The sequence below is a fragment of the Copadichromis virginalis genome, linkage group LG7, assembly GCF_057382275.1.
Source record: "Copadichromis virginalis isolate Kocher_CV1m ecotype Utaka linkage group LG7, C_Virginalis_male_GT1.1, whole genome shotgun sequence".
NCBI lineage: Eukaryota > Metazoa > Chordata > Actinopteri > Cichliformes > Cichlidae > Copadichromis > Copadichromis virginalis.
In genome coordinates this window covers 24,295,875-24,321,803 of record NC_140624.1, presented here as the reverse complement: position 1 = coordinate 24,321,803, position 25,929 = coordinate 24,295,875, and the positions used below count along the sequence as shown (strand labels likewise).

At 38.3% G+C, this 25,929-nt stretch overlaps 3 protein-coding genes across 13 annotated transcripts in view; 1 reads left to right on the top strand and 2 right to left on the bottom strand.

Moving 5' to 3' along the window:
* The window catches only part of cep290 (centrosomal protein 290), a 40,697-nt gene extending 27,434 nt beyond the window's left edge, over positions 1 to 13,263 (top strand). For 6 of the 9 annotated variants that reach the window (XM_085462631.1, XM_085462628.1, XM_085462630.1 and 3 more), the window contains 16 exons: positions 178 to 391; positions 833 to 970; positions 4,332 to 4,553; positions 5,023 to 5,145; positions 5,643 to 5,785; positions 5,951 to 6,106; positions 6,704 to 6,827; positions 8,317 to 8,451; positions 9,165 to 9,251; positions 9,403 to 9,567; positions 9,674 to 9,796; positions 9,957 to 10,126; positions 10,450 to 10,591; positions 12,307 to 12,380; positions 12,483 to 12,577; positions 12,796 to 13,263. In XM_085462631.1, coding sequence (XP_085318757.1) covers positions 178 to 391; positions 833 to 970; positions 4,332 to 4,553; positions 5,023 to 5,145; positions 5,643 to 5,785; positions 5,951 to 6,106; positions 6,704 to 6,827; positions 8,317 to 8,451; positions 9,165 to 9,251; positions 9,403 to 9,567; positions 9,674 to 9,796; positions 9,957 to 10,126; positions 10,450 to 10,591; positions 12,307 to 12,380; positions 12,483 to 12,577; positions 12,796 to 13,040 — 2,356 coding nt within the window. In that variant the 3' untranslated portion in view covers positions 13,041 to 13,263. Of the gene's footprint in view, positions 1 to 177; positions 392 to 832; positions 971 to 4,331; positions 4,554 to 5,022; positions 5,146 to 5,642; positions 5,786 to 5,950; positions 6,107 to 6,703; positions 6,828 to 7,298; positions 8,073 to 8,316; positions 8,452 to 9,164; positions 9,252 to 9,402; positions 9,568 to 9,673; positions 9,797 to 9,956; positions 10,127 to 10,449; positions 10,592 to 12,266; positions 12,381 to 12,482; positions 12,624 to 12,795 lie in introns of those variants that run through there. The other 3 variants (XM_085462634.1, XM_085462632.1, XM_085462633.1) reach the window with 3 other exon arrangements.
* Positions 10,348 to 19,907, bottom strand: rlig1 (RNA 5'-phosphate and 3'-OH ligase 1). 2 transcript variants are annotated; one of them, XM_085462641.1, is made up of 8 exons: positions 19,818 to 19,907; positions 16,246 to 16,363; positions 16,050 to 16,145; positions 15,618 to 15,734; positions 15,247 to 15,444; positions 14,906 to 15,075; positions 14,690 to 14,741; positions 10,348 to 10,528 (listed from the first exon to the last, which is right to left on the bottom strand). In XM_085462641.1, exons 1-8 carry the CDS (start codon positions 19,905 to 19,907, stop codon positions 10,518 to 10,520), a joined length of 852 nt encoding a protein of 283 aa, XP_085318767.1. In that variant the 3' UTR covers positions 10,348 to 10,517. The 2 variants fall into 2 exon arrangements, with proteins under 2 accessions (XP_085318767.1, XP_085318766.1); XM_085462640.1 differs by lacking the exon at positions 10,348 to 10,528 and having other exon boundaries at positions 14,190 to 14,741.
* Positions 19,908 to 20,747: 840 nt separating this feature from the next.
* Positions 20,748 to 23,390, bottom strand: lyve1b (lymphatic vessel endothelial hyaluronic receptor 1b). 2 transcript variants are annotated; one of them, XM_085465166.1, is made up of 6 exons: positions 23,273 to 23,390; positions 22,605 to 22,773; positions 22,023 to 22,162; positions 21,388 to 21,789; positions 21,165 to 21,243; positions 20,748 to 21,046 (listed from the first exon to the last, which is right to left on the bottom strand). In XM_085465166.1, the coding sequence occupies exons 1-6, from the start codon at positions 23,355 to 23,357 to the stop codon at positions 20,836 to 20,838; spliced, it is 1,086 nt and encodes a 361-aa protein (XP_085321292.1). In that variant the 5' UTR covers positions 23,358 to 23,390; the 3' UTR covers positions 20,748 to 20,835. The 2 variants fall into 2 exon arrangements, with proteins under 2 accessions (XP_085321292.1, XP_085321293.1); XM_085465167.1 differs by having other exon boundaries at positions 22,605 to 22,754; positions 23,273 to 23,328.
* Positions 23,391 to 25,929: the final 2,539 nt, after the last annotated feature.

Here is a 25,929-nt window from a genome sequence, read left to right as displayed (position 1 = left end):
TTCAATAGTCCAATATATTTTTTTTAAACTCATAACTAAATCCCTTTTAATGCCACAGACACATGTTGATCACATTTTTTTTAAGTCATTATTCTCAAACTGAGGCAAAGTAATCCCAAAGGTATCCAAAGCTAACAGATTTCTTGTCTTAAAACTGATATGGGGGATTTGTTGCAGGTTGGAGGAATGCCATGTCAGCCAGGTGAAAGCTCTGACTGCGGAGAATGAGGATCAGAGGAGCCAGATGGCCCAGATGGAGAAGGAGATGAATGATCTTCGAGCTGAACTGGAGGCCCAGAAGGAGGCTAATGTCCGCTCCCCCAGTAACACCATGAAAAATCTAATGGAACAACAGAAGGCACAGCTCACCCAGAAAGAGAAACAGCTAAAGGTTGTTGTTTTTTTCCCCCCCCAGTTTTTCTTTGAAAGTTGTGCACACATGTAAAGTGGTTGGCACTCAGTTTCAGCGTACTGAGAAAATGCTTTCCACTCATAGTTGGTATTTTCCCTGCGTACCGTAATTCCTGCCTACTCCAAATTTGTGAAATAAATCTTGACTGTCTTCTCTCTGCACTGGCGGTGTGATGGAGTGGAAGCCTCACCTGAATATTTAGAGTTCACCCAGCATAATGTTTTTGTGACTAAATGATTTGGATATCTGTTACGGCTGCAGAAAGTCTTTTAAATGATACATTTATAATTACACCACACACATTGTAAAGTCAGATGTTTTTGTTTGTGTCAATTTTGCAGTTTGCTTACCAAAATGATGTGTATGGTAGAGGGCAAATAATCTGTTAATGGATGATGATGCATTGCGTATGCTTTAAAGGCTCTCAGTAAGGTTCTGTTGAACCTGCGTGCGGAGATGACGTCTGCTGCAGAACAGCAAGTTATAGCAAGTGCTGCACAGAAAGAGGAAAGTCTGAATGTCCAGATGCTGATTGACAGACAAACCAAAGACCTTAAGGTAAGAGCCCACAGTCATCAGAATGTAATCATTTCTGTTTTGGTTTGTTTTCTGTTTTGTGTGGGGTGTCCGTGTGTTTGTGTATGTTGTATTTCATCAGCTGTTGAGCTAGTTATTCAACACCACAAAATATGATTTATTGTTGGTTCTATACTTGCCAAAAACCTGCTTCTAGTTTGTAATGTTTTACAATGTTGTTCTGAGAAGAGTTGGTACGCTGTTTAAAAGTGAAAAACAAAAACCCAGAATGCAGGGATATGTAATTTATTTCAACACCATATTAAAATGAAAATAGTACAAAGACCATAAATCAAGTACTACTAAGACTTTTTTATTGTTCCTAGAAAATTAAATGCTCACTTTGAATATGAGTCCAGAAAGTTACAAAAGGAAGAAGTTAAATTGGCCACAACAGATGGTAAAACAAACAATGAAATGAGCTTTCTGGAGATGTTGTTTGAGGCTGTGTTTCAGAAGTAAAAAAGGAAAGATTTTTTGTCAAGCATGGTAAATAATATTAGAAAAGTTTGAGAATCTGGAGAAATCTTAAGAAACTGGTTATTAAAAGAGTTTCTGCAATCTTCTGGCCTCTCAGGTGGAAACAAGAAACAATTAGAGAATGCAAACGTCTGCCAAGACAGCTCACTCTCTGGGCAGAATTTACTTTTGAGGGAATAATTTTTAAAAGTAAGTTTAGTAGTGTAGTATAGATCAGACAGGGCAGCATGACAGATGTTTACTTTGATTATTTAGAATCTCCATATATCGTTCTTATATGCCTTTATGTTGTCAATGCAGATAATGGAACCAAGAAACATAGTTTTAAATAGCTCTATATAACATTTTCAGTTTGACTTACAGATAATTTGGTTGACGTTGACGGAGAGGTCAAATGTGCCATATTTTAAATATTTATATGATGCTTTTATTTATTGACAATAAACACCACATTTGTAAGATTCACAGTTTTATTGTGTTATAAGGCTTTTTTGTCAATATTTGACCAATAAATCATTAAGTTGACCTTGAACACTTTGGTGGGTGTAAGGCAAATTTTAATGGATTGTTAACATTACCCCACTCTACACCCCTACATAGCCATTGTGTTTACCAACAAACAGAATAACATGCTACCAAAAATATATCCTCCTAGATGGAAGTAATCACAGCATGGCTCATGAACACTTTTGAAAACCAGTGTTAATGATCAAAGTTTGTTTCTGCATCCGCAAATTAGACTCAAAGCAATACTATGCAAAGAAAGATATACTATATTACCAAAAGTATTCACTCACCCATCCAGATCATTGAATTTAGGTGTTCCAATCACTTTCACGGCCACAGGTGTATAACATCAAGCATCTAGGCATGCAAACTTGTGGCCTTCAGATTAGCAAAGAGCAGCATGCACCTTCATGGAACTTGTTTCATCAGATGCAGCGATGTAACGCATGCTGCAACTGGACTCTAGAGCAGTGGAGACGTGTTATCTGGACTGATAAATCACATTTCTCCTTCTGGCAATCTGATGGACAATGATCATTTCTGTATTTTTTTATTTACCTTAACCAAAAATGTATTACTAGTTTATATTGGTGAAGAGAAAGAGTATCACTTTAATACTTTTAATATTCTAAAGGTTCATAAGATTAGATTTAAAAAAAAGGAAAAGATATTTATAAATTATGTTTATAAACAACATCCTAGACTGCCTTCATGTTCTCTGAGCCTGAGCTCATTGAAGATGGACTGGGAAAGAGAGGAAACTGTCCCGTACTGTCACGGTTCTGGGTCAGTTTTGACCCAGCATTTTGAGTTTCTCATGTTTTGGTTTAATTTTGTATTTTGTATTGACTCTTGTGCATTGTTGATTATTATTAGTATTCTATGTTTTAGTTTATGTTTGTTAGGGGATTAGTTCTTAGGTTCTGCGTCTAGTCTCCGTCTTTGTGTGGTGGTTTCTTGTTTCCTGTTTTATTGTGAAGGTTTGTCTCATGTCAGTGTGTCTAGTTTTGCTCCCCCTGTCTCGTTAGCCCTAATCTCTCCCAGCTGTGCTCCCCTTCTGTGTCTCATGCCCTCGATATCCCAGTGTGTATTTAAGCCCTGCGTTTTCCCTGCTCTGTGTCGGGTCATTGACGTCCACTTCCTCCCTGTGCTGTGTTTGAAATTCATTCATGTTCTTGGTTCTGTTCCTGTGTGTTATCTTGTTTTAGGTTCCAGTCTAGTGTCTAGTTTCGTGTTCGCCATTTATTGGTCGTGTTTGAGTAATGTTTATTTCTCTGATGAGTCACCCCAGTGAATAAACTGCACTTTAAGTTAACTTCTTGGTTTTGAGTCCTGCATTTGGGCCCTCTATCCTACCTGCATCACAGCACACTGCCCCGTGACATGTACCCTGACCAATCAAACGGATTCTGGAAATAATTGGATGCCAAGTATTCTGGCCATTTTAGGGAAACAAAGCCAAAGAGATTCTGCGTGTATTACAACAGCATCTCTTTCCGGTCTTTACTTTCCAGACCTGTAACCCATCACCAACATTTAGTATCGTATGACACATTATCAAGCAAATATGGAAAAACAATTTGCTTTTAGAACTACAATAACCAGATACCAGACAGTGGAAACTATGTCCCTGCTCCAACCTTTTTTAAACATGTTGGTCTTAAAAAACCAAAAAAAACTGTCAATTTCATATTTAATATTTGGTCCTGGTTGTATTTTTATATGGTATAGATTTGTAGATGATCTCAAAATCATTGCATTCTGATTTGATTGCATTTTTTATCATTCACTCAGTTTTAGGAGCCAGGCTTATACAGTCACAACCTGATGCTTTTGAATAGGAACTAACCAAAGATCAAATTGGTGAACAAGCTGCTTGCACTGGGCTTATTGCATAAACAGCATGTTTGACATCTGGCTAGCCTCAACCAACCCTTCCTCCCATCATTAATTACCATTAACGTCCTCATGGGAGGCTCAGTGTGATTTATAAAGGTAGTAGATAGAAAAAAGTTATCATGATTTAGTTCAACTGATTAAGGGGGAAAAAATTTAGATGATCTAAACGTTATTCATAATCGTATTTGTTTAGGGAAATGCAGCCGTTTTTCCATACTGGTCGTTATTTACACTTAAAGAACATTGTGTGTGATTGACACAGTATTTGTGGTATTAAAGTAAACTTCACCCAGCACAACACTATGAAACCTTTATGTGTTTTAATTGATTTGAGGAAAAATGTTGCTCTATAGAACAAAACAAAATGCTGATTTTGGCCACAAAATCAAGAGAATGGAAATAATATCAGACTTTTTGAATCGGAAAAGATTTAAAATTTCTTTTTCTTTCCCCAAAGGTGCGAATGCAAGAACTCAGTGAAGAACTTCAAGCTGCAAAGGAGTCTGCCAAATCAGCCAGAGGCCGCGAGAGCTCCTTGAAAGAGGAAGTGGACAGGCTGAACCAAGACATCCAGAAAGCTCAGAAAACCCAAAGGCGTCTGCAAGCTGAGAAGGAGGCGCAAGAACAAGAAATCGAGGAACTCAAGCAGCAAATCAAAAGGCTCACCAGCGCTCTTCAAGTTAGTGCCTCCAGAAAGTGCGAAATCACAAACCACATCAGGTTGCTTTGAGCCGCTACTTGTTGTTGTTAGAATCTAAGCTATGTGTTACATTGAAACCTCATGCTGATGTGCGACCACATGCTTTCGTTTAGGCGTCATATTCAGACCTTGCAGGTGATAAAACACGAGATAAGAGACATGCAAACCCTGTCGTGCTTATCTGTGGCAAAAACTGAAGCATTCATCAAGAATGGAATCTCACATGTCACAAAGCTCGTATGTCAGAACTGATTTAATTCTTTAGATATTCTCGTGGATCAGTACCATGTAGGAGTTTTTTGTAAGTTAAGTTTCAGGTTTATCTCAGGACTTGGGCTATAATTTATATTAACCAAAACTCCCCACCGTGACCCTAACCTAAACAGAAACTTTTCCATCTCCATTTATGTACCTGTCTGAGAAAAGGTGCTTTCGTGTTTGTTTTTAGAGCCAACGAGAAGCAGATGGAAAGCGACCAACTATTGAGAATCTGCAGAAGAAGATCTGGAGACTGGAGTCTGACTTGGAGAAAAGAGCTGAAATAAAACATGTCAAAGACGATCACGGAAAGGTATGAACATCAATTCAGTCGGCATCAAATATTTTGGGCCCTGTTTTCAAGGTGGTGCAGTGACCGGTGCCAAATAGTACAGCGATATTTTGCTCTTTTCCTGGCTATACACATCCTGAAAAAGAGGCACATATTAGAGAAGAGTCACTTGAAACTGAGTCAGTATAGTCGTTGTGGTTTTTCTTTCTTTTTTAGTGCAAAATAACATCAGTTTGCAACCAGCCCTGTTATTTTATCAATAAGCAGAACAAGATATTTGGAAGAAAGCATTTGTTTGTAAGGGTTGCACTGATCTCTGAAGGAACTTCGACCAAATCTGCTGCCCAAAGTTGCCGTTTGTCATTTGAAAACCTTCCCTTGCGAATGTGTTTAATCTCAGTGGCTCCCCGATGGCCTTTTGGGACACGACTGAAAAGGACTGTTGTTTTCTGCAGCCTTTTAATATATTATTAATATTAATATGGTGTACATGTAGTGATTTAATGCATGTTGGACAGACTAAAGAAGAAATTGTGCGATGGGAGGAGGGCAAGAAATGGCAGGCCAAGATGGAGAAGGTCAAAAATTCACTGAAGGAGAAGGAACGAGAGAATGAATCCCTCTCAAAACAGCTCAGCACTCTTAAAGACCTCTATGCCAGGTTAGTTTGGACATCACACACAAACAGGCTTTGCTGACCTACTTCTCTTCGTGTTTTCTGTCTAAAACCCAGAGGCACTTGTGTGGATGTAGAAGACGTTAATGTGTCAGTGGAACTGTCACTTAATTCATTTTATTTGCTTCTTGTGTCTTTTTGCGTTTATAGGCTGGAACAAGAGAAGAGTGCACTGCAGAAAAAGCTGAAGGCTCGAGGGGTCACTGCTGATCAGGTGGTGGGCGTGCGATCCACTGAGATGGAGAAGGAGATGGAGGAGCTGAAGAAGAGGAATTCAGACCTGGAGACAGAGATTCTCACTATAAAGTATCTGTCAGGCTGTTCAAATGTCCTAACGTGTAGATTGCATTAATGCGGGCATGTTTATAGTTTTCTAGGCTTCGTCTTCGTCTCTTTCTCTTCTTGATGGAGAGGAGGCCGTTCTTGGAACATGATAAATTTACGAAACAATAAAAGAATCTGAATCACATACACAAAATTCAATATTATCTGTAGTGTGCCGTTAAATTACATTTACACAAAAGAGGCAGTACACATGAACTAATTGGAGAATTAAAACACACAATGAATTCTTTTAGTAATAAATACGCAGTAATAAACATAATAATATAATAAAACTAATTACAAACATACACTGTAAAGATTGACCAAAACACCAGTGGATTAGTTATGAAAAAACATGCTTACACTAATCATATTCAGGATTAATATGGCAAACCTAAATCAAGTTCATGTGTGCATGGATACATAAAGATGATGCCACTCGAGCACTGATGTCCTTGCTTTTGCCTGTACAACTATACGTTTCAGTGCTTGTAAACTGTTGGTAATTGTAGATTCTGTCTGATAGAGCAGCTTTACATAGTCCAAACCGAGGCTTTTGTTTTCTTACTCGATGTACAGACAGCAACAGGCTTTACCGCGTGACGGTGCCATTGAGGATATGATGCTGAGAAACCGCTTCCTGGAGGAGAGACTCCGTTCCTTAGAGAGCCAGGTTATCAAAGAATCTCCATCAAGACCTTCTGTAAGTATTTATTTGACTCTGAGATCAACAAATAAGATAATGTAAGAATTTCATCAAGCGAAAGGGCAGCTTCCAACTTTGAAATATGGAAATTTGTTGGTTTTACTCATTTTATGTCATTTTAAATTCATTATTCTTAACTTTGCGTTTGTTGGCCACACAGAACATGGGATTTAATGTTAAGGCCATTATTTTGTCAATTAATTTCTTTGGTTGCTATTCATAAGGGCATGGGTGTACAAGTAAACATCTGTTTATATGTTATTGTCATTGGCAGCTCTAATTGGAAGATTCTTTTACTCTTATTTATGAGTATGGACCTTAAGCAGAAGCCGAGGTTTGCCTGTTACTTTTCAGAAATAACATAATGAAAGGGGGTTTGTTAAAATTAATTTCATTTCTGCATTCACCCTTTTTTACGTCCAGTTTTCTTAATACACGTCTTTCATTTAACTGTGTTTGTCCACGAAGGGAAAAAGCATCTCTTCTCAGACTCTAAGAGAGATTCGTTCTGCTACTTTTGATGTGGACAATGGGTCATGTGAAGAGCATGTAGGTTCCTGTCCTGTCGAATCCTGCAGAAGCCTTCTTAGCACTGAAACTGCTGAAGATACCTTTGACCAACAGAGGGAGTCAAAGCAGCATTGGGTGAACAGAGAAACCCAGACCAGCTGTGCAGAAGCAGATGATGTTCACAGTAAACAAGCGCAACCAAGCTCTGAAGCTCCAGGCTATCTCGAACCAGATGTGACCAGAGAAGTAGATCTTAGAACTGATAATGCTGAAGATGATGAGAAACAAAGCGAAGGTGACAATTTAGAAGGCACAGAAGAAATTCATTGTGGCTCTAAAGTTCATACACCTGAAGACAAGGAAGAAGAACAGGCCACAAAGGCAAGCGAGCCTGATGAACTGTCAGGAAGACCGGGATCGGTTATATCACCTCCTCCAGCAGAGGCAGTTACAGATGATGAAATGAGTGAAGCGCCAAATAAAGAGGCTGTTGGCGACCAAGACTATCAAAATACAGATGATAATGATTATGATGTGGGAATCGCATCAGAGAAGTCACAGCAGGTGGACGAATGGGTTACACAGAAACATGAAACAACAAAGAATGCAACTGTGGAAAATCCATTACATGAAGATGAGGACCCCAGCTCTATTCATACCAAACACTTCATCAGGAACAAGATGGATCATGAAGTACAAAAACGTGAAGGCAAATCTGTGAGCTGTCGAAAGGTATCTGAAGGCTTCTGTAGTCACCCTGCTAGAGTGGTAATGCTGTGATAGCATTAGACATGGAAGAGCAAAGATTAGGCCATGGCTTGCTTTTTAGTGTGCAGTTGTTTCTTTCCCTCACACCGTCGATCATGGACTCGATGTTCCCAGTGGTTTCTGCACTCCCTTTGCAATATTTTGTTTCAGTTTAATTTGATAACCTTTATTTCCACCTGGCTCACTCTGTGCCCTTGCTGTCCTCTAGACTTCAGGACGAGGCACCAATACTCCATCAGAGAGAGAGCAGGACCGCCAAAAAGAAAACCTCAAGCTGGCCTCTGAGAACCTGGAGCTGCGCTTTCAGCTGGAGCAGACCAACAAAGACCTGCCGAGGCTCAAGGTAGACATTACCCAATTAGACTGAGGTAGCTGATCAGTTCAACACGAGCGCTATGGATATATGAAAACATACATACATCCATAATATATATATATTTTTTAATAAATGTTACAAGCTGCAGATCTGGGAGAGCCAGTTTGGCAGAAAGCTCTGACTGGAAACATTTCCTGTGTGAGAACTATAATTTTAAAATATAAAGAATGGTAAATGGCCTGTATTTATATAGCACTTTACTAGTCCCTAAGGACCCCAAAGCACTTTACATATCCAGTCATCCACCCATTCACACACACATTCACACACTGGTGATGGCAGCTACATTGTAGTCACAGCCACCCTGGGGTGCACTGACAGAGGCGAGGCTGCCGGACACCGGCAACCTTCCGATTACAAGGCAAACTCCCAACTCTTGAGCCACGATCGCCCCGTGGAAGAAGACTATTGATGGCACCTGGAGAGTTTACCTCTTCATTAAACGCATTTGCCTTAATTGCTTTAATAATAGACCATTTACAAAAATACATAAAAAGTATGAAAGTTTGCTTTAATAAAAAGTGATTTCATCTGTAGCATAATTTTTTCTTTCAGCACCACATTAAGAGGTTTAAAAGAATGGAGCAAATCTATTGAATTAATACTTTGATTTGGAAACACTGGAAGTAGTTTTTTGGGTTTTTTTTGCCAAAGGTATTTTGTTTTTTTGCTCCCTACAGAATCAAGTTGCGGACCTTAAGGAGATATGCAACGCACTGAAAAAGGAAAAGACAGAGGCAGAAAAAAAGCTGGCTCATATACGTGGAGTATGTTTTTTTTCTTTGCCTACACAATCTTTAAAACAACTGAAAATAAATCTGTACATAGGAATTAAAACAGAATCACCTTGAAACACAGTTTACAAAAAAATGAACTAGTTCTGATCTAATACGTTATTTATTCTGTGATCCTCATCAGGGTGGTCACAGTGGTAAAACGGTGCCTGAGCTCGAGAAGACGATTGGATTGATGAAGAAGGTAGTGGAGAGGGTGCAGCGGGAAAATGAAGCACTGAAGAAATCCAGCGCCACTGTGAATCAAGACAAAGTCACTGCCCTGGAGAAAGAAAATATTAAGCTAAAGGTTGCCAACGCCTGTGTCACCTTACACATCACAAACGTTATTTTGGGAAGGTTTATTTAGCATCTCTGTTCCGTGACTGCAGCTTACAGTAAGCGCTGTTTTCCAGGCCGACTTTGAAACACTGAAGCGTGAGGCTGAAACTGAGCTGAATTCCAAACTTGAATCCAAAACCAAAGGACTGGAGAAAATAGTGATTGAAAATGAACGTCTTCGAAAGGAGATTAAAAGGGTAACGTCTTCTATGACTTATTATAAGTTCGTTTTAATGAAGTTGGGTCGGGGCAGAATTAATTATTCCAAAAAAAAAAAAAAAAAAAAAACAATCAAAAAAGTCTAAATGCTTGTTTTTGTCTCTTGGCTATGCTTGAAAATGTGTGTCACTGTAAAAGGAAATGGAGGCTGCAGAGAGGCTGAGAGTGACCAAGATGACACTAGAAGTGACAAATGAGAAGCTTGAGGCAGAGCTGGAAGACATCAAGCAAAGACTGAGGGAAGCTCTGTCCAGGCCCATCACAGAGGGGGTGGACACTAAGACCATGAGGTCATCTGTGGTAACCAGGTCAACAAAACCAATAGTCTTCCAGAAAAGGGCACTTAAAAGTAATTTGTAAGCTTTAGGGTTGTGCAGCAGGTTAAATCAGCAGCGTGTGACTTAAATGCACAATCATTATCATGCCCATGGGATTCAAACTCTGGTATGCTGCGAAATAGACTGTCGCTAACAGGCTTAGTCAACATTATGCAAACTCTTTGGTAATAAAGGCTGCTCATTTACGTCAGTCTCATGCTCAAGCTTTAATAAGACAATATTAACAAACAGCATGTTTATTTACTTTGGACACAATTTGAGATCTGATGGTCATTTGACTTCTATTTGTGCAGGATGTTTGAGAACAAGATGAAGGAGCTGGAGAAGGAACTCTCCCAAAAGAACATCCGACTGTCTGAACTCAAACAACATCTGAAAGAGATGACAGAGCGGGAGGAGAGAGCTCAGATAACAATACGACAACTCGAGGATCAGGTGGCAAAAACTTTAAAATGTGTTCCTGTTATTTAAGATAGTGCTGAATCTAGAAGTCATGACAATCTTTGGTAAGCAGATACTGACCAAAAATGTCCATTTTTCAAACTTCTTGTTGTTACCCAGGCTGTTTTTAATCCAGCATCTTATCCCTCTACTGCATGACTTTTTAATTTTTGGGGAGCTTTAGGGTCCCTAATAATATATCAATCATAAAATTTGACACCTTGCCCCCAAACAGATATTGGTTTGTTGCTTCAAGGCAACACTGTGCGACAAGGGTAGTAAAACGCCAAGTTATTCTATAATAAGTTGCATTAGTACAACAAGGATGAACAAATAAATAAACAACAAATAAACTATGTAAACATTTCACAGAACAATAAAACACCAAAATACATCCAACATTTGACCCTAACCCCATGCACGCACGTGCGCACACACACACGTTGTTTCTCCATCACTTTTGGGGACCTTAAATTAACTTACATTAATTTCCTGGAGACTTATCCTGACTCTACCCATCACAAGTCCCTGCCTGAACTTTACCCTAACCCTGACTCAAGTCTTCACCCTAAAATATAATGATTTACCTTGCAATTTGTCCCCATAAAGTAGGCGAGACCTCACAATGTGAGTGTGTAAACAAATTTGTGTCCCCACAACAATAAATAATACACGACCACACACACTAACACACACACACAGACACAGTTACTTTACCAACTGACCCCTGAGCTCCTAAGTGTCCCTTAAACCTCATTCAGGCATCCACTCTACTTCACTGTCACTCCCTGAAAGCTCACTGTCCTCACTTTCTGAGGACAGAAAGTGCACATTCCCTTGGTTTCCTTCCATAAAAGGTATTTACATCCATGTCCTGTAATTATGAGTAGATTGTGAAGTAAAAACATTGACTATGATCATATAAATGCACACAAACACATCTCTACACACATATGCAAATGCATTATATTGCCTGAAAAAAATTGGGCTAACTGTGCAGTGTTGCCTTGAGGCAATGAATGAAAATTAACAGTTTTACTGTATAAATGAAATTTAAAAAGTAGAACAATCAAATATTCTTCTTCACATATTCATGCACATACAAGTATTTTTAATATACATGTATTTCACTATAAACATGTAAAATAGTGATCTTTATCTTGCCTCCTAATGAGATGTCTCATGTAGTGCACCTTGCAGAAAGCCCCCCCCCCCCATGAAAGTCACACCACCTTCAACTCATTTTATTGGAAAGAGATGTGCCTGGTAGCATTATTTGAAGGGCCAGTGTAAAGGACGAAAATGTGGTTTGTTGCCTCAGGGCAACGCTATGCAGTAGACTAGAGGGTTAAGTTAATTTGGACAGCAAATTTTTTTTGTAGTTTTAATCATATTTTGACAAAAGCATCATTTAGTTTTAATATCATAAGATTATAGTACATGAAATCTAAAGTTGCTTCAGTGAAATAAAATATAAAGTGTAAAAGTTTGTGTTTTTAGAGTTGCTCCACAGTTCATAACACGTCTTATTTTCCTTGACATTTTGTCGTGTTTTCAAGGGAAGCTTTAGTTTTTAGTAGTTATCGTTCTTTTTTCTGTGGAAAAAAGAGATGACAAAATCTATGATGTAACACGGTTATGTCTGTGACAAAATGTTTTGTCTTTTTAGGTGCTGTATTTGATTGATACTATCAGTTTGTCATTCTTAGGCTGACGTGTTAAAAACCTTTCCTGCTGCTGGAAAAGGTGATGCAGGAAGCAGCAAGGCCTTCCAGGAAATCCGGTACGTTAAACTTCGCATGAAAATTTTTTTTTTTTCCTTTGTCTGAAACATTCAACTTTACATTTTGCTTTTGACTAAACTCTACATGTCATGTATGTGAAGACTGGCCAGCACTCAGCTGGGAAAAGAGAATGAAGAAATGAAACGAAGGATGCAAGAATACAGTGAACGATACGGCGAGACGACATCTAAACTAGGCGAGTCTTCCAGCTACACTGTTTTGTCAGCGTGAATCTGAGGGAGGTTGGGACTTTTTTTTTATATATATATATATATATATATATATATATATATATATATATATATATATATATATATATATATATATGCGCCGTCTTAACAAACACCTTGATAGGTATGAGGTACAGTACTGTCTAAGGAAGAATCATGATGGTTTCTCTTCTTGTGTCCATAGATTATGGGAAACTCAAAAAGCTTCTGCAGGCAGCTGAAACTGAAAAAACCAAACTTCAAGCTGAGGTCACGAAGCTGAAAAAAGAACTGGAGAACTTTGACCCAGCATTTTTTGATGAAATCGAAGACCTGAAATATAACTACAACTTAGAGGTGAAGAAGAATGTTCTGTTGGAGGAGCAGCTGAAAAAAGTGTGTCAACAATTTGGGGTAAAGGCAGAAGTGCCCAGTGTGTCTATCACTTAATGTGTGGTATGTAAGTCATGCTTTTACAGTCACATTCCTTGGAAATTTTGAGGAAGGAGTTTCCTTTTAACAATGAAATGACACAATATTTTTGTGTTAATATGTGAATACTAACTTATTGTTGTGAGAATGTAAATTTGTACGTAACATGAAAGTTTTTTTCTGTGTACTGTAAGTCACTTTTGTATTCTGTCAAATAAAAAATTGTTGAATAAAATGTTAATATTTATTCATTCATTCTTCACTTAGCAACAGATGAGTTTTGGGATACAGTATATATAAAGTGGTCATTTTTAAAGGGAACCCCGGCTATTAAGACATGTTTGTGCTAAAATATGCACTGTGCTTTCAATAACATATGTGGTATTAAAATATGCCAAATGTTTTCCTTTTAAGCACATTTTATATAAAACCGATTTACCAGTAGGCCGCCATTGTTATTTACTTCTCAATGTACTCTGGGTAGTGACGTCAGACGGTTGCACCGCATCGAGTTCAGTTAGCAGCGCACTGGAACTGGCTTCAGTTCAACGTTTCCAGTTTGAACCAGAACAATCCGAGAGAGAGAGAATGAAAATAGTCAACCAGTACTTATTTTAGATGAAGATGAAAACAATCCGTCACACGAGGACGCGAGAGTGAGGGAAAACTACTGGTGTCTGTGCGGCTACTGAGAGCGTTTGTTGTAAAGAGCTCAGTTTTATGGCAGCAGCCATCCATGGCATCGCATAACCGCGTGATAAAAACATTAATAGAATTCTAATTTTTATTATACAGTGAAATTACGATTGGCACGGGCAAGCAGTAACCGCACAGACACCAGTAGTTTTCCCTCACTCTCGCGTCCTCGTGTGACGGATTGTTTTCATCTTCATCTAAAATAAGTACTGGTTGACTATTTTCATTCTCTCTCTCTCGGATTGTTCTGGTTCAAACTGGAAACGTTGAACTGAAGCCAGTTCCAGTGCGCTGCTAACTGAACTCAATGCGGTGCAACCATATGATGTCACTACCCAGAGTGCATTGAGAAGTAAATAACAATGGCGGCCTACTGGTAAATCAGTTTTATATAAAATGTGCTTAAAAGGAAAACATTTGGCGTATTTTAATACCACATGTTATTGAAAGCACAGTGCATATTTTAGCACAAACATGTCTTAATAGCTGGGGTTCCCTTTAATAACTTAACTTGCTAAAAAAAAAGCCAAGTTGGTCAGTTATTTTTACATTAAAGCAGTACACATCTCTGCAAAAACCATCTTAAGTTTTGATTCACTCCACCGTTTCTTTTGGGTGCCAAACGTTAAACTTTGGCAGTCAGTTTTCTCCTTATTTCTTCCACTAACAGCTCACTCACTGTAAGCTACTCTTAAGACTTTCATGAATTCAAAAAGCAGCAGTTCTTAACTGGTTTCTGTGGAATAAATTAATCTATATGAGTATAGGATTGTAAATCACTCGCAAGGAATTACAGATGAAATATCAGGGATCTATCAGCGAAGCGGCAGAGCCTCACAAGACCGCATGGACTTATAGCTCAAAGTGAATGTCCTGAAGCCGGCTGAAGCAGTGTCCATTTAGTGCTACAAACGATGTAAACAACTCCGTGCTGCCATAAGCGTCAACACGGATGGCCGTCGGCTTGTTACCAAGGCAAGTGTTCGCTTCTGGCCACTTCAGTCCCAGGTGATGACGATGGACCTAACAACACACACAGAAGAGCTTGGTGCCTGATTTCACACTATTTAGAACACTGAAGCATGAAAGCATTGCTCCCTGTAAACTGCTTATGGCAGCTCAATCTTTTAATACAGATACTTAAATCTATTTTATGTACTGAATAATATATATATATATTATCCCACCTTGATGAGAGTGCCGTCACTGCAGTGCCAGACTATGCCCTCAACTCGACCGTCTGGATTCTCATGAAACCAGGAGCACAGCTGCTGGAAGTCCACAGGTGGTGGGTTTCTGATTGGGACACTCCCATGTGTAACCAGGCAGTGGACAGGCTGTTTTTTGCTGCCCAGCCCTGTTTGTACAATATTAATGAACCTTGGTTTACTTCAGTTTTTCTTTTAAATCAATCACCCAATGACGTTAATTAATCTTAATCATTTATTAACATAACAACATAATTAATTCCTAATTCCTAACCACAGCTTATATATAAAAAAAAAAAAAAGAATGTAGTTTCTATTACCATAGGGGTTTCCATTGACATTGGTTCCAATAAGCTCCAGTGTTTGTTCCTGGAGCTCAGCTAATGGGACTGATGTGATTTCTAACATGTCTTCGTTGTCACGTCGAGGCCTGAGAACAAGAGCAAGCCCAACGTTGTAATCCACCACAGAGGAGTGCCAGCAGTACTGCTTGTTGTCTCTCTCCACTGGAACCCAGCCTACATATTTATAACAACAAAGAAAAGTACTCGTCATGCTGATGGTTTCCATGTGAAGGACGATACTTGCTGCTTATCATCACTTTGACACTTACCCCCATTTTTCTACATAAACTCTTTTACATAGACATAGGTGAATTCACTGCACACAAACTAAAATGAGAACTAAGAACCTGGAATATGTCCATGTTCATCGGGCACTGGACGGCCGCTGTGATGTTTGACTCCATGAGCTGGGATCCATGTTTCTGGCACCGGTTTAAAATCTTCCTCTATGTTCCACGTGAAACCTGAAAGAAAGCCCGGAAAAATAAAACCCTTCCCCACTGCTAAATGTGTTATGTATTAACATTTTCCAGGCCTTTTCTTTTTTGGTCCACACTCAATATTATCACAATTAGCCCCATAGGTTTCTGGTAATTATGCTTGTGTATACCAATACAGTGGATTTTTAAGTAATACTGTTATTAAACCCTTTGAATTGAGGCTCAGAATCTGCTTCAGTCACTAAAAACCCACTGTGGTGATGTGTAGAAGCAATATTACCAAAAAGAAAACGTGTTCAAAAATCTTGGGGGAAACTGTTTTTGACAAAGTTAATCTACCTTTACAACTTTTGTGAGAATGTTGGTACTTTTTAAACCTCTTCTCTGTTTGTTTGTTTGGTCTTCTGTCAAGTCGAGCCCACAGGTAAGGCTGCCCTAAAGAAAACAGATCAATTCCACTTAGAAAACTACAAAGTAGTAGCAGTTTGTAGATGCTGACTAGGAAATGATCAGTGTTATTCTGAGATCTTCTCACCTTTATAAACTGTAACATAGCAACAGGTGCCATCAAGTTTTTCAGTGGCAAGCGCACTATGTATGTTAGCCTGCAGAGCAACAGGGTTCACATTTTCTGTGGCAACAACCTGAAATTGCTAAAGAGAAGCAAAACCATGTTTGATCAGTGCAAGATATAAATGAAAGTGACTATACCCAACATTAGTAACGGTACCATGAATGCATAAATCAGTTATCTACATATTATATAGCATCAAACAGAAGCCCCACATTATAAACCACCACTTTTCAATTATAAGTTTGGGCTTGATTAAAGAACCAACAACAGACTACATGACTGTGCTGACACTGAATCAGCTGCACAATTCATCTAATGCAATTTGAGAATAATTTCATGACTGCAAAGTTTTAGCAACCAGAGAATCAATTACATGAAATATAAGTGAATCCCATGAAAAGCGATTCTCTTAAAGTATATCTCCTATATATCTATTAACAGGTGCTGATTCAAACAAATGACGTTTCAGTTTCTGGCTATTTTCAAAAAACACACATGACTACAAGACTACATTTATCACAACATAAAAACATAACATTAAGGAGATACAAATGAGGTGCCAGTGATATGAGGCCCATGATCATCAGTATAAAGTGTCATCATTATGCCAAGATTAAAGCGTTCTCTACAGCTCTAGATGGATGGATGAAGTATATCAGTTTGGCAAATGATTCAAAAACACTTATTTGAAATCTATCACTCCACTGAAAGCGAAATTATCTTCAAGTGGTGTAGAGTTTGAACGAATGCCAATGTGCTCACGGCACATATGACATGAATTAGCTGGTTGCTCCAGCTAATTCAGAGAAAACCTGTGCAAAGGAAACAGGCCTCCAAGAGCCACAAACTTTAATCCCAGGCTCTGCAGGGAACTCTTGCACCTGGTGGTTTTAAGGCACATGCATTTAAAAATCAGAGAGGGGAAAAAATTTGAAAAACATTACAGTTTGCCAGTTAGCCTTATATCAAGTGGATAAGTGGATATGGCATGTTGAGGCTTGGGTGTGAAATTTATGGTTTTCTGGGGTTTTATCGTTAACTCGGTTATCCTGGGTCTTTTCCCGTGTTGTAGTTGTGTGTCTTATTTTGAAAGAAATATTTACGCGTTACCATAGTGACCAGAGAGCATTAAGGGGCAGAGAGGAGGATGTTACTCTCAATGTTGTTGCCGTATTTCACGAGGACGCTGCTAATAAAGTTACACAATTACACAATGAATTTGCGTTTATTATTATAATTACAAAATATCATTGTTTTTGTCTTGGTTGTTTCATTTTATTTTGCTGTGTTTATCTGAGACACCTTAAAGGCCGGTCCATAAAAATATTGTCTGACATTAAACCGGTCCGTGGAGCAAAAAAGGTTGAGGACCGGCGTGAGTAACGGGCAGAACAATTACAATCTCTTCCACTAGAGAGCAGTACAGCTACCTGCTCTAATTAAATAGGTTGCCAACTGCCGGGAAAACAGAAGATGATGAAGAAGAAATTAAAAAGTCATGCTGTGAGACGACGCAGCACATCATAGCAATAGATAAATATCTGAAAAGAAAAAGTAGTCAATCTGACCCAGATGAAGGCCCTAGCATGAGTAGTGGTTCTGCTGTACCTGGTGCACAGGAAAAATGATCAATATGCTTTTTGTGACATTTTTGTTTGGTGGTGTGCCATGTGATTTTTCTAATGTGAAATATGTGCCGTAGCTCCAAAAGGATGGTAAACACAGCCATAAAGTAATATGGTGGTAATTATATTTCTGTTCCATCAATAGGGTAACCATTCTGAACAAATCAAGTCATTTCTATGTTGTTTGGGCCTTGGACAGGCTGGAGACCTATGGATGGATGTTGTTTGATGTATCGCTGTGGAGAAAAATCTGGGGGGCCAGCTAGCATCCTAAAAGACACTAACAACACTTTTTCATCTTCTGCCTCCATTTCAAGCATCCTCCTCTGCCACAAATAGCCTCTGCATGGCCTTGTTCACTCTGCCCGTCCCCTTTTCTTCCCTGGCTCCATCCTTCTCTCTGTCTTCGAACATGCCTTCCAACTTTCCTCTTTGGCCAGCAGCAGCACAACTTCCATCCACACCCTGTTGGCCAACAGCACCGTAGGCGGTCGTTCTTAACCCAGGCCTCAACTGATCTGCTATGGAAATCTCATTCTTGATGATTCACATGGTTGATTTACACCAGATGCCCTTCCTGACACAACCCTCCCCATTTCTGCTGGGTTGAGAACGGCACTAGCACTACATCGGCTTGTGGCCCCCCTGTGGTAGGGTTCTAAAAGAAAAACTAAACAACCGCTAAAAAATGAATAAAGAAAATGATAGTATTAAGTTACTGATTATCTAGGGAAATGACTGAAATAATTCTTTGCAACGATTTAACTTAAGGGTAAACAGCTAATGTGTGAAAACAGACTTTTCCTGTTATATGTAGTCCTATCCTGACACCTGCAGATCTCTCCTTTGAGCTGTGTATATTAACATCAGATAGTAATACCTCTACAAGATCCCTCAGAGCTCAGTGAGTGAATAGTAACAGTGTCTAAAGTCTTTCGGTAATGAGCATCAGTAATTAATATCAATTCTCAGAAACAACTTTATTCATTGATTTTTTTCCTGTAGGGTTTTAATGTTCTACAAGTCTCACTGACTACAATCCTGAAACAGGCCATCTATTTGCACTTCCTTATATCAAACTTGCAGTTAGGTTTAGCCTACATTTGAATTATGTAAAGATGCTCTCAGTCTTACACGTTATGAAACATTAATTTAATGTCAGGTTCTTCCATGCCCTTAACGATAGAGCTGAAATGTCCATAAGTCTTTTAACTGGCACGTTCTTCCTCTCTTCTTCTGCTTTCAAGTAGCCCGGCCAAAATTTTCTTCATTCCAGAGTTTGTTTGTTTGTTTTTTCCAGACTTGCAGTGACTAAGCCTGCAAGAGTGGTCTGCATATGTCTGTGTGTTACCTGACAAAGAAGATTTTGGTGCTTTGGTAAAGCTTGAGTAAGTAGGAAAAACCCTTCATTCAGCCATGCAGGTATTTGCTCTACTCTATTCATCACACAGCACTGGCTCTACTCGACTCACTGTTAAAAACTGGAAAGTTGGCACAGCAAATAACTGTTTGATGCCAGATTGCACCACATTTACAATAAATAAATAAATAAATCAGACAGAAATTTCTCTGCTGTTGAAACCAGCTGCACAACTATTTGTCACGACGACCATGTGTCAGTTAATTTGTTCAACCTGTTGTCTACATTATGCAAATCAGTGTGGTCCTCTGCCGAGGAAGACCTGAGGTGTGTCCTCGTGCTACAGGCGAAAGGACAACAGTTAGCCACCTCCCCCTGCTCTGGCTCAGACATTTACTCTGCTTACATTTCATTTCCAGTAAAAGATAAAAAAGACACGACTAAGAACTTGTTCACGACGGGTGCTTCTCCGTGCTAACAACTGTAGCAGCAAGAGATACCCATAATAAACCTACTGCGCCTGATAATGTGTCTGCAGATGCATTCACCTGACAGTCGCGTTTTCTGGACTGTTCTTCCATCACGTCTGTCAGAAACACACACGGTATCTTCTGCTGTACGGAACCCAGGCGTCTCATTTCGTGTGCTTTCTACCAAAGCTGTAACTTAACGCTTACAAACATGGATGAGCAAAGCAAAAAAAAAACCAACAACGGTTTGGCTCTGGAGTTGTCGTCTTCTTCGCTGGTTTTATGTCGGTGAGTAAATACCGAAACGATTCATTACCGCCGCCATGTTGCTGCGTTGGTAACAACATGTACCCATGTGTATTTGGAAGTATATATTTTTTGCTATTTTACGTGAAATAAATGCAAATAAATGTACTTTTACTGGATTGGCAGAGAAGATTTGGTAAGTTTTTCATACTCGTCTCTGCTGCACAATCCACACATGCATTTCTTTGGGAATTAAATGGCGCCCTTTAAGAGGAAATAAACAGGCTTTGCAACAGTATTTATTGCCAAGATGCAAAGTTACAAAGAAATATTTGCCCAAACACAAATTACCCGACTTTTTGTGCTAAATCTAGATATGCATATGTCTATGTGTGTGTGTGGGGGGGGGGGGGGTAGAAGACACTTGTAAATAACATTAACACAATTTATTTTCATAATAAAAGTAATAATAGTATTACTTTGAAAGCTTGTTTGTTAGTATCGGTTGTCTGTAATACAGAAATACAGGTCACACAATTATTATTGTATATTTTCAATATTATTTTACAATATGGTCTGTGTCAGTTACATATTTGTATTGTTTTTTTCTCCACCACCAGGAGCGAAGCATATGTTGGCTTCCACCTTCATTCATGTGTATATGACAGCAAGTCTAAACATAGAGCCAGAGTCAGTTGTCTGTAGCCAGAAGAGTCCTGCATCAGGCTGTATAAAGGATTTTTATGAGTACAACAATCAACCGAAGAGTTTATGACGTAAATGATCTTCTAATCTTGTTTTTATCAGACAACACAGCTGTGTCTACAAAAACTTGCACAAAATGGTCATATTACTCTGAAGAGTTTGCTTTGATGTCTGATTTCACACACAGAGTGATATCACTGGAGTACTTGTGGTCTGATTCTTCTTCATCGTCATCATCATCATCTCCTTGCGGTCCATACTGGCCGAGTTGGTTCATATCATTATCAGTAAAATTCCACATCTCTGTCTCGATGTTATCCATCTGCTGCCAGTGAGACAAGCACCTGAAAACATTCCTTTTCCAAAAAGACAGAGAAAAGTGTTTTTAATAAAAGACAACATATGTGGATTACACCACATTATTGCAAACAAAGAAACAAAAGTTGTTCCTTAAGTGCTGAAAACATTACTCACACTTGAAAGTACCACATAGCGCTTGCTGCAGTCAGGAGCAGAAGAATGATGCCAAGAACAATAACTGTTACATGTAAAGCTGATAAAGAAAAACAACAACAAAAGAAAACAAGTAAATAAGTTAATTTGATTAAAATCATTTATCCAAATGTTTGGGTTTCTTTTTGCTGAAATGATGTTAGCAAAATCAAACAATGAAAAAAGAAGATATTGCAGAACATACCTCCTAGAGATGGTTTTGTGGGGCTCTCAGTCTGTGGCAGCACCGACTCAGAGGAAGCTGGGAAATTGAAGGCATGAGTGGAAGCAGAAAAGGTAAAAGTGGTACCAGGGGGGTTCAGAGTGGTAATCGGAGGCAAGGAAACAGGAATATGGGTTGAGAACGTTTTAAAAGAAGGGGTGGCAGAGGAAGAAATCCTTGCTGACTGCGATGTCTTGACAAGCACATCAGAAGCTGAAGTTGAGGGTGTGGGCTGAAGTGTCGGCTGAGATTTTCCTGTTATTGACTTTTTTGTTGAGGACATGGACTTTGTTGTTGATGTGACCAAATGTGTGGTTTGAGTTGTCAGTGGAGTTGCAGATGTGGGGGATTGTGGGCTGGCTGTTGTCTCCAAATCTGTTAATGCTGAGAAAATCAATGGTTCAGTTCTATTTAAGTGATCAGATGCTGTAATTACAGGCAGTAATTAGGCACAACATGAAAACCACTTGCGGGTCACAATCACACTGATCATGTCATTACATTGTTATGTGCCACTCAGACACTTTGGTCTTGGCATTAGACATTTGACATCTGTGATGGATGAATTGACGTTTATGGCGTATATTAGTCTCATAAACTAAGAAAATAAGTAATACCGGATGCATTGAAGCAGAAGACGCCAAACTTTTTATCTGCTGATGTCTTCCATGACACTACCCCGATATTGCCTTGGCCACAGTTTTGTTTAGGGGAAATTCGTGGGATGACGGCAATCTGTTCAGCTATCCAGCCATATCTGTTAAAATAGTAACAGTAATATAGTAATGGTTTTTATCCACATATTAAACAACAATCATTATGGTTAAAATTAGGTCAGTCTGTCCAATTAGTTTTGAGCCACAGAAAATCAGGGATTGTGTGTAATTTATAAACAGGGAATGCAAATGTTAAACTCCTTGATTTAAATAATCTTTGGTTTAATTTAAAGTGTGATGGTGTAAGAAGGCAAAATTACCCCAAAAAAAGTGCCACTAACCAAATATATATGGACCCAAGTGCTTATGCAATACATCGATCTTGTGTATTTGGGACAGTTAGTTGTGTTTTCTAAAATATTTTTATGTTATTACTGGGAAACGCATTCGAGTTAGTCGCCTGTTTTTGTGCATGATTTATTAATATGAAAAATGCATATGGGTCAACATGTATTAAACCCTAGTTAAATGCTTTCTGCTTACTTGCACGTTTCCAGTCCATGTGTGATTGCTTTTGATATCTGATATTCCGTCGCCATGGTGACATTTAGTGAAAGACAGGCATCTCTGGCAGCTGTGAAGTTCAAGGTGTAGTAGGTTCCTCCTTCAATAAGCAGGAAGACTCCAGTGGCTCTGTAACTCTCAGAAATTACTAACAAAAAAATTTTAAAGCGAATTTTCTTTGTAAATAAATTACATTGAAAAGATGGATGGATGTAAAAGAAGAACTGACTGTCCTGTGAAAAGCCTTATGATCTGTTACTTATGATGTAAAGTATACATATCAATATACAGGTAACCACAGTGTGTACATCTACTTTACAAAGAAATAAACCATAATATGAGCGCACACACACACACACACACACACACACACACTCCGTGTTCGACAAAGAATACTCAGAAAAACATTTTAAAAAATCATTTTTTTAATCTTTTGCTAATATATTAAAGTTTAATATCACAGAAGGAGCCACACATCTTCGTCTTCTTAACAATAAAATCTGATGGCAGTCTTAAAAGACATTTCAAAAACACAAGTTAAACTTCTTAACAACTATGAAATTTTAAAATTTGAAACGCTAAACTTGTGGGATATCCCAGGATTAAATCTAAAAGTGAATGAAGAAATAAACATACAAAAACCTTACCTCTATTTAAAGTGGATTCGCAGGTTTGTAAAAACAGGGCAAACATCACAGGTAATACTGATGGCAAACAACAAAGTCTTGCCATGTCTTGTATGACAAAGTATACCCAACGTGGATGACGGTGGAGGATCAAATAAACTGAAGCAGAGGGAGAAGCCCAAGAACAAATGTGACAGGGAAGAGAAGAGGAAACAGGAAAAACAAGGTCAAATCTGCTTTATGGCCTGTTAGGAGATAGGACACGCATCCTCATGAGAAAGACCTTCACAGTAACTCTCTAAACGTTATTGTTTGGGTGATCAAATTGCAGATGCATGACATATATGACATTTAAAGCACTAATCTTGTACTAGTGATAACATATTAATGATTTCCAAAGCAGAGATATAGGAATATGGGTTTCATAAAAGAATCAAATAAAAGGATGTAATAATCTAAACTGTCAATTGGGTGAAGAGTTTATTCATTTTTAAAAAATCTAACTTTACAAGTGGATATGGTTAAAGAAGCCTTCTTAAATGTTGTTTTGTACTATTTGTATGAGTTTGAGCTTTTCTGCTTCGTAAGCATCTCTGATGAAGGTATTTTTTCACTCCATAAGCTGTAGGAAAAGGAATTTCCTCCCAACTTTTCCTCTGCTGTCCTCACTCTTGCTGTCTGCTATTGGAACCAATTTTATACGTATAACCAAGTTTCCTCTGTGTTTATATTATGTTTCAAATCATCACATTCACGGCACCTATCAAAGATCAAAAAAGGAAAAAAAATCACGACTCATGGCACATAATCTTTGAACTACTTGTATATTTAAGTCTGTCTTTCACAGTAATGGTGCAAATGTATTTAGAATTGTTTAAACTGCTGTGTGCTTGTTTACTTTTTAATTGTTTTAAGTCCTACATCGATTATGCATTGATCAATCATTTGTTTGATCTTTTCATTTCCTAAAGCGACTCAACATGTAGCACTATATCAGCCCCAGCCCCTTTCCATTAACAGAGCTTACAAAATACATACATAATGTTGATATTATACAATTTTTTCAAAATAAAATGATCAATCAATGGACTAAAAAGTGTTGTATACAAAAATATAGTGTTGTATATTTTAAAAAGTATAGAAAAAATAAACCAGTTTTAATCTATTCATACAGCACCAACCCACGACAACAGTTAACACAGGGCTTTTATATTATAGAGACAAACTGCAGGAGTCCCTTTATGAGGACTGTATATACACTTGCAAACACTGAGAAGAAAAAGATGCTTAAAAAAATGTTCAACTTCAGGAAGGGTGCACAGCTGGAAAGCAAAGCGACAAAAAACATGTGTAGAAGCACATGTTATTTATGATTTGTGACCAGTAAGTTTTTTCCCTGGTGGTTAATGCATAGTAACATAAACAAGAGAGCTTCATGGTATTCTGCAAGGTAATTTATATAGTATATTCCACATGGACAAAAAAAATACATAACAGAATTTTGGGATCAAATCTTTTGGGATAATAAAAATAAGAAGTGGCACACTAAATGCTTAAGCCTGGAGCATCATGTGAAACGCCTCACTGCAGTTTAGTTTCTATCTTAGTAAATACCAAAAAACCCCAAGAAAAACATTCACACGGGTTTTTATCATGAACACTTGAATAATGCACTTTCATGATTAGATGAGAACATCTAATCATGAAAGTAAAGTTGAATGATTTTCAGTGAAAGGACTCATGAATATTTTTGCATTAATTTTTTTTATGATTAAAGTTCAGTTCAATTCCATTTTATTTATAGAGCGTCAAATCACAACAACAGTCACCTCAAGGAACTTTATATTGTAAGGTAGACCCAACAAAACCCAACAATCAAAGTGTGGCATTTTCAGTTAAGTATTAAGTATTGAGTATTAAGGTTATTTATTAATTACGTATTGATTGCATATGGATTATCAACTCAGCTGACGCATTTAACTTTTTGCACTATTAAAACTAGCCTTTCAATAAAAACGATGCATGCTTTCTCATGTAATCTCTAATCATGTGATCAGACCTGGCATTTGGTACCCTGAACACATCATAATCACGAGTTAAAGGCAGGTTAGAATGACGAGTACTTTCCCCTGTTGTGTTAAAACTTGCAGTATCACCACTTTCATTCTACTGCAGGAAGCAAAACAGTCCAGTGTGTCCTACTGCAATGACTCAGTGACTGTTGTGTAAATAATGGTGCTTCCTGCCTTCTTCAGGCTGAAGCAGTAATGACTGAGGATAGCGATAGACTGCTGGTCCACTGATAGGCCCAGGAAAGATGTTAAGTGGTCACACTTCCTCGGTTGGGTGTGTCTATCTTCTTCTACAGACTGTCAGAAAATCACGAACCAGTAAAAAAAAAAGTGTGAAAACATGAAAATGAAATCTGACATCAAAAGAATAGGTCTCAGTGACCTTTCAAGTATAGATATAGAGGTGTGTGTGTGTGTGTGTGTGTGTGTGTGTGTGTGTGTGTGTGTGTGTGTGTGTGTGTGTGTGTGTGTGTGTGCTTCTGTTGTTCTGATATGCTACCCATGGTTACTGGTCCTTAGTTAACTGAAAAAACTTTAAATACATAAAAATAAATTGACACCACTGACTTTTTCAATTTCACATATAAAAATTATTAATAATTTTAA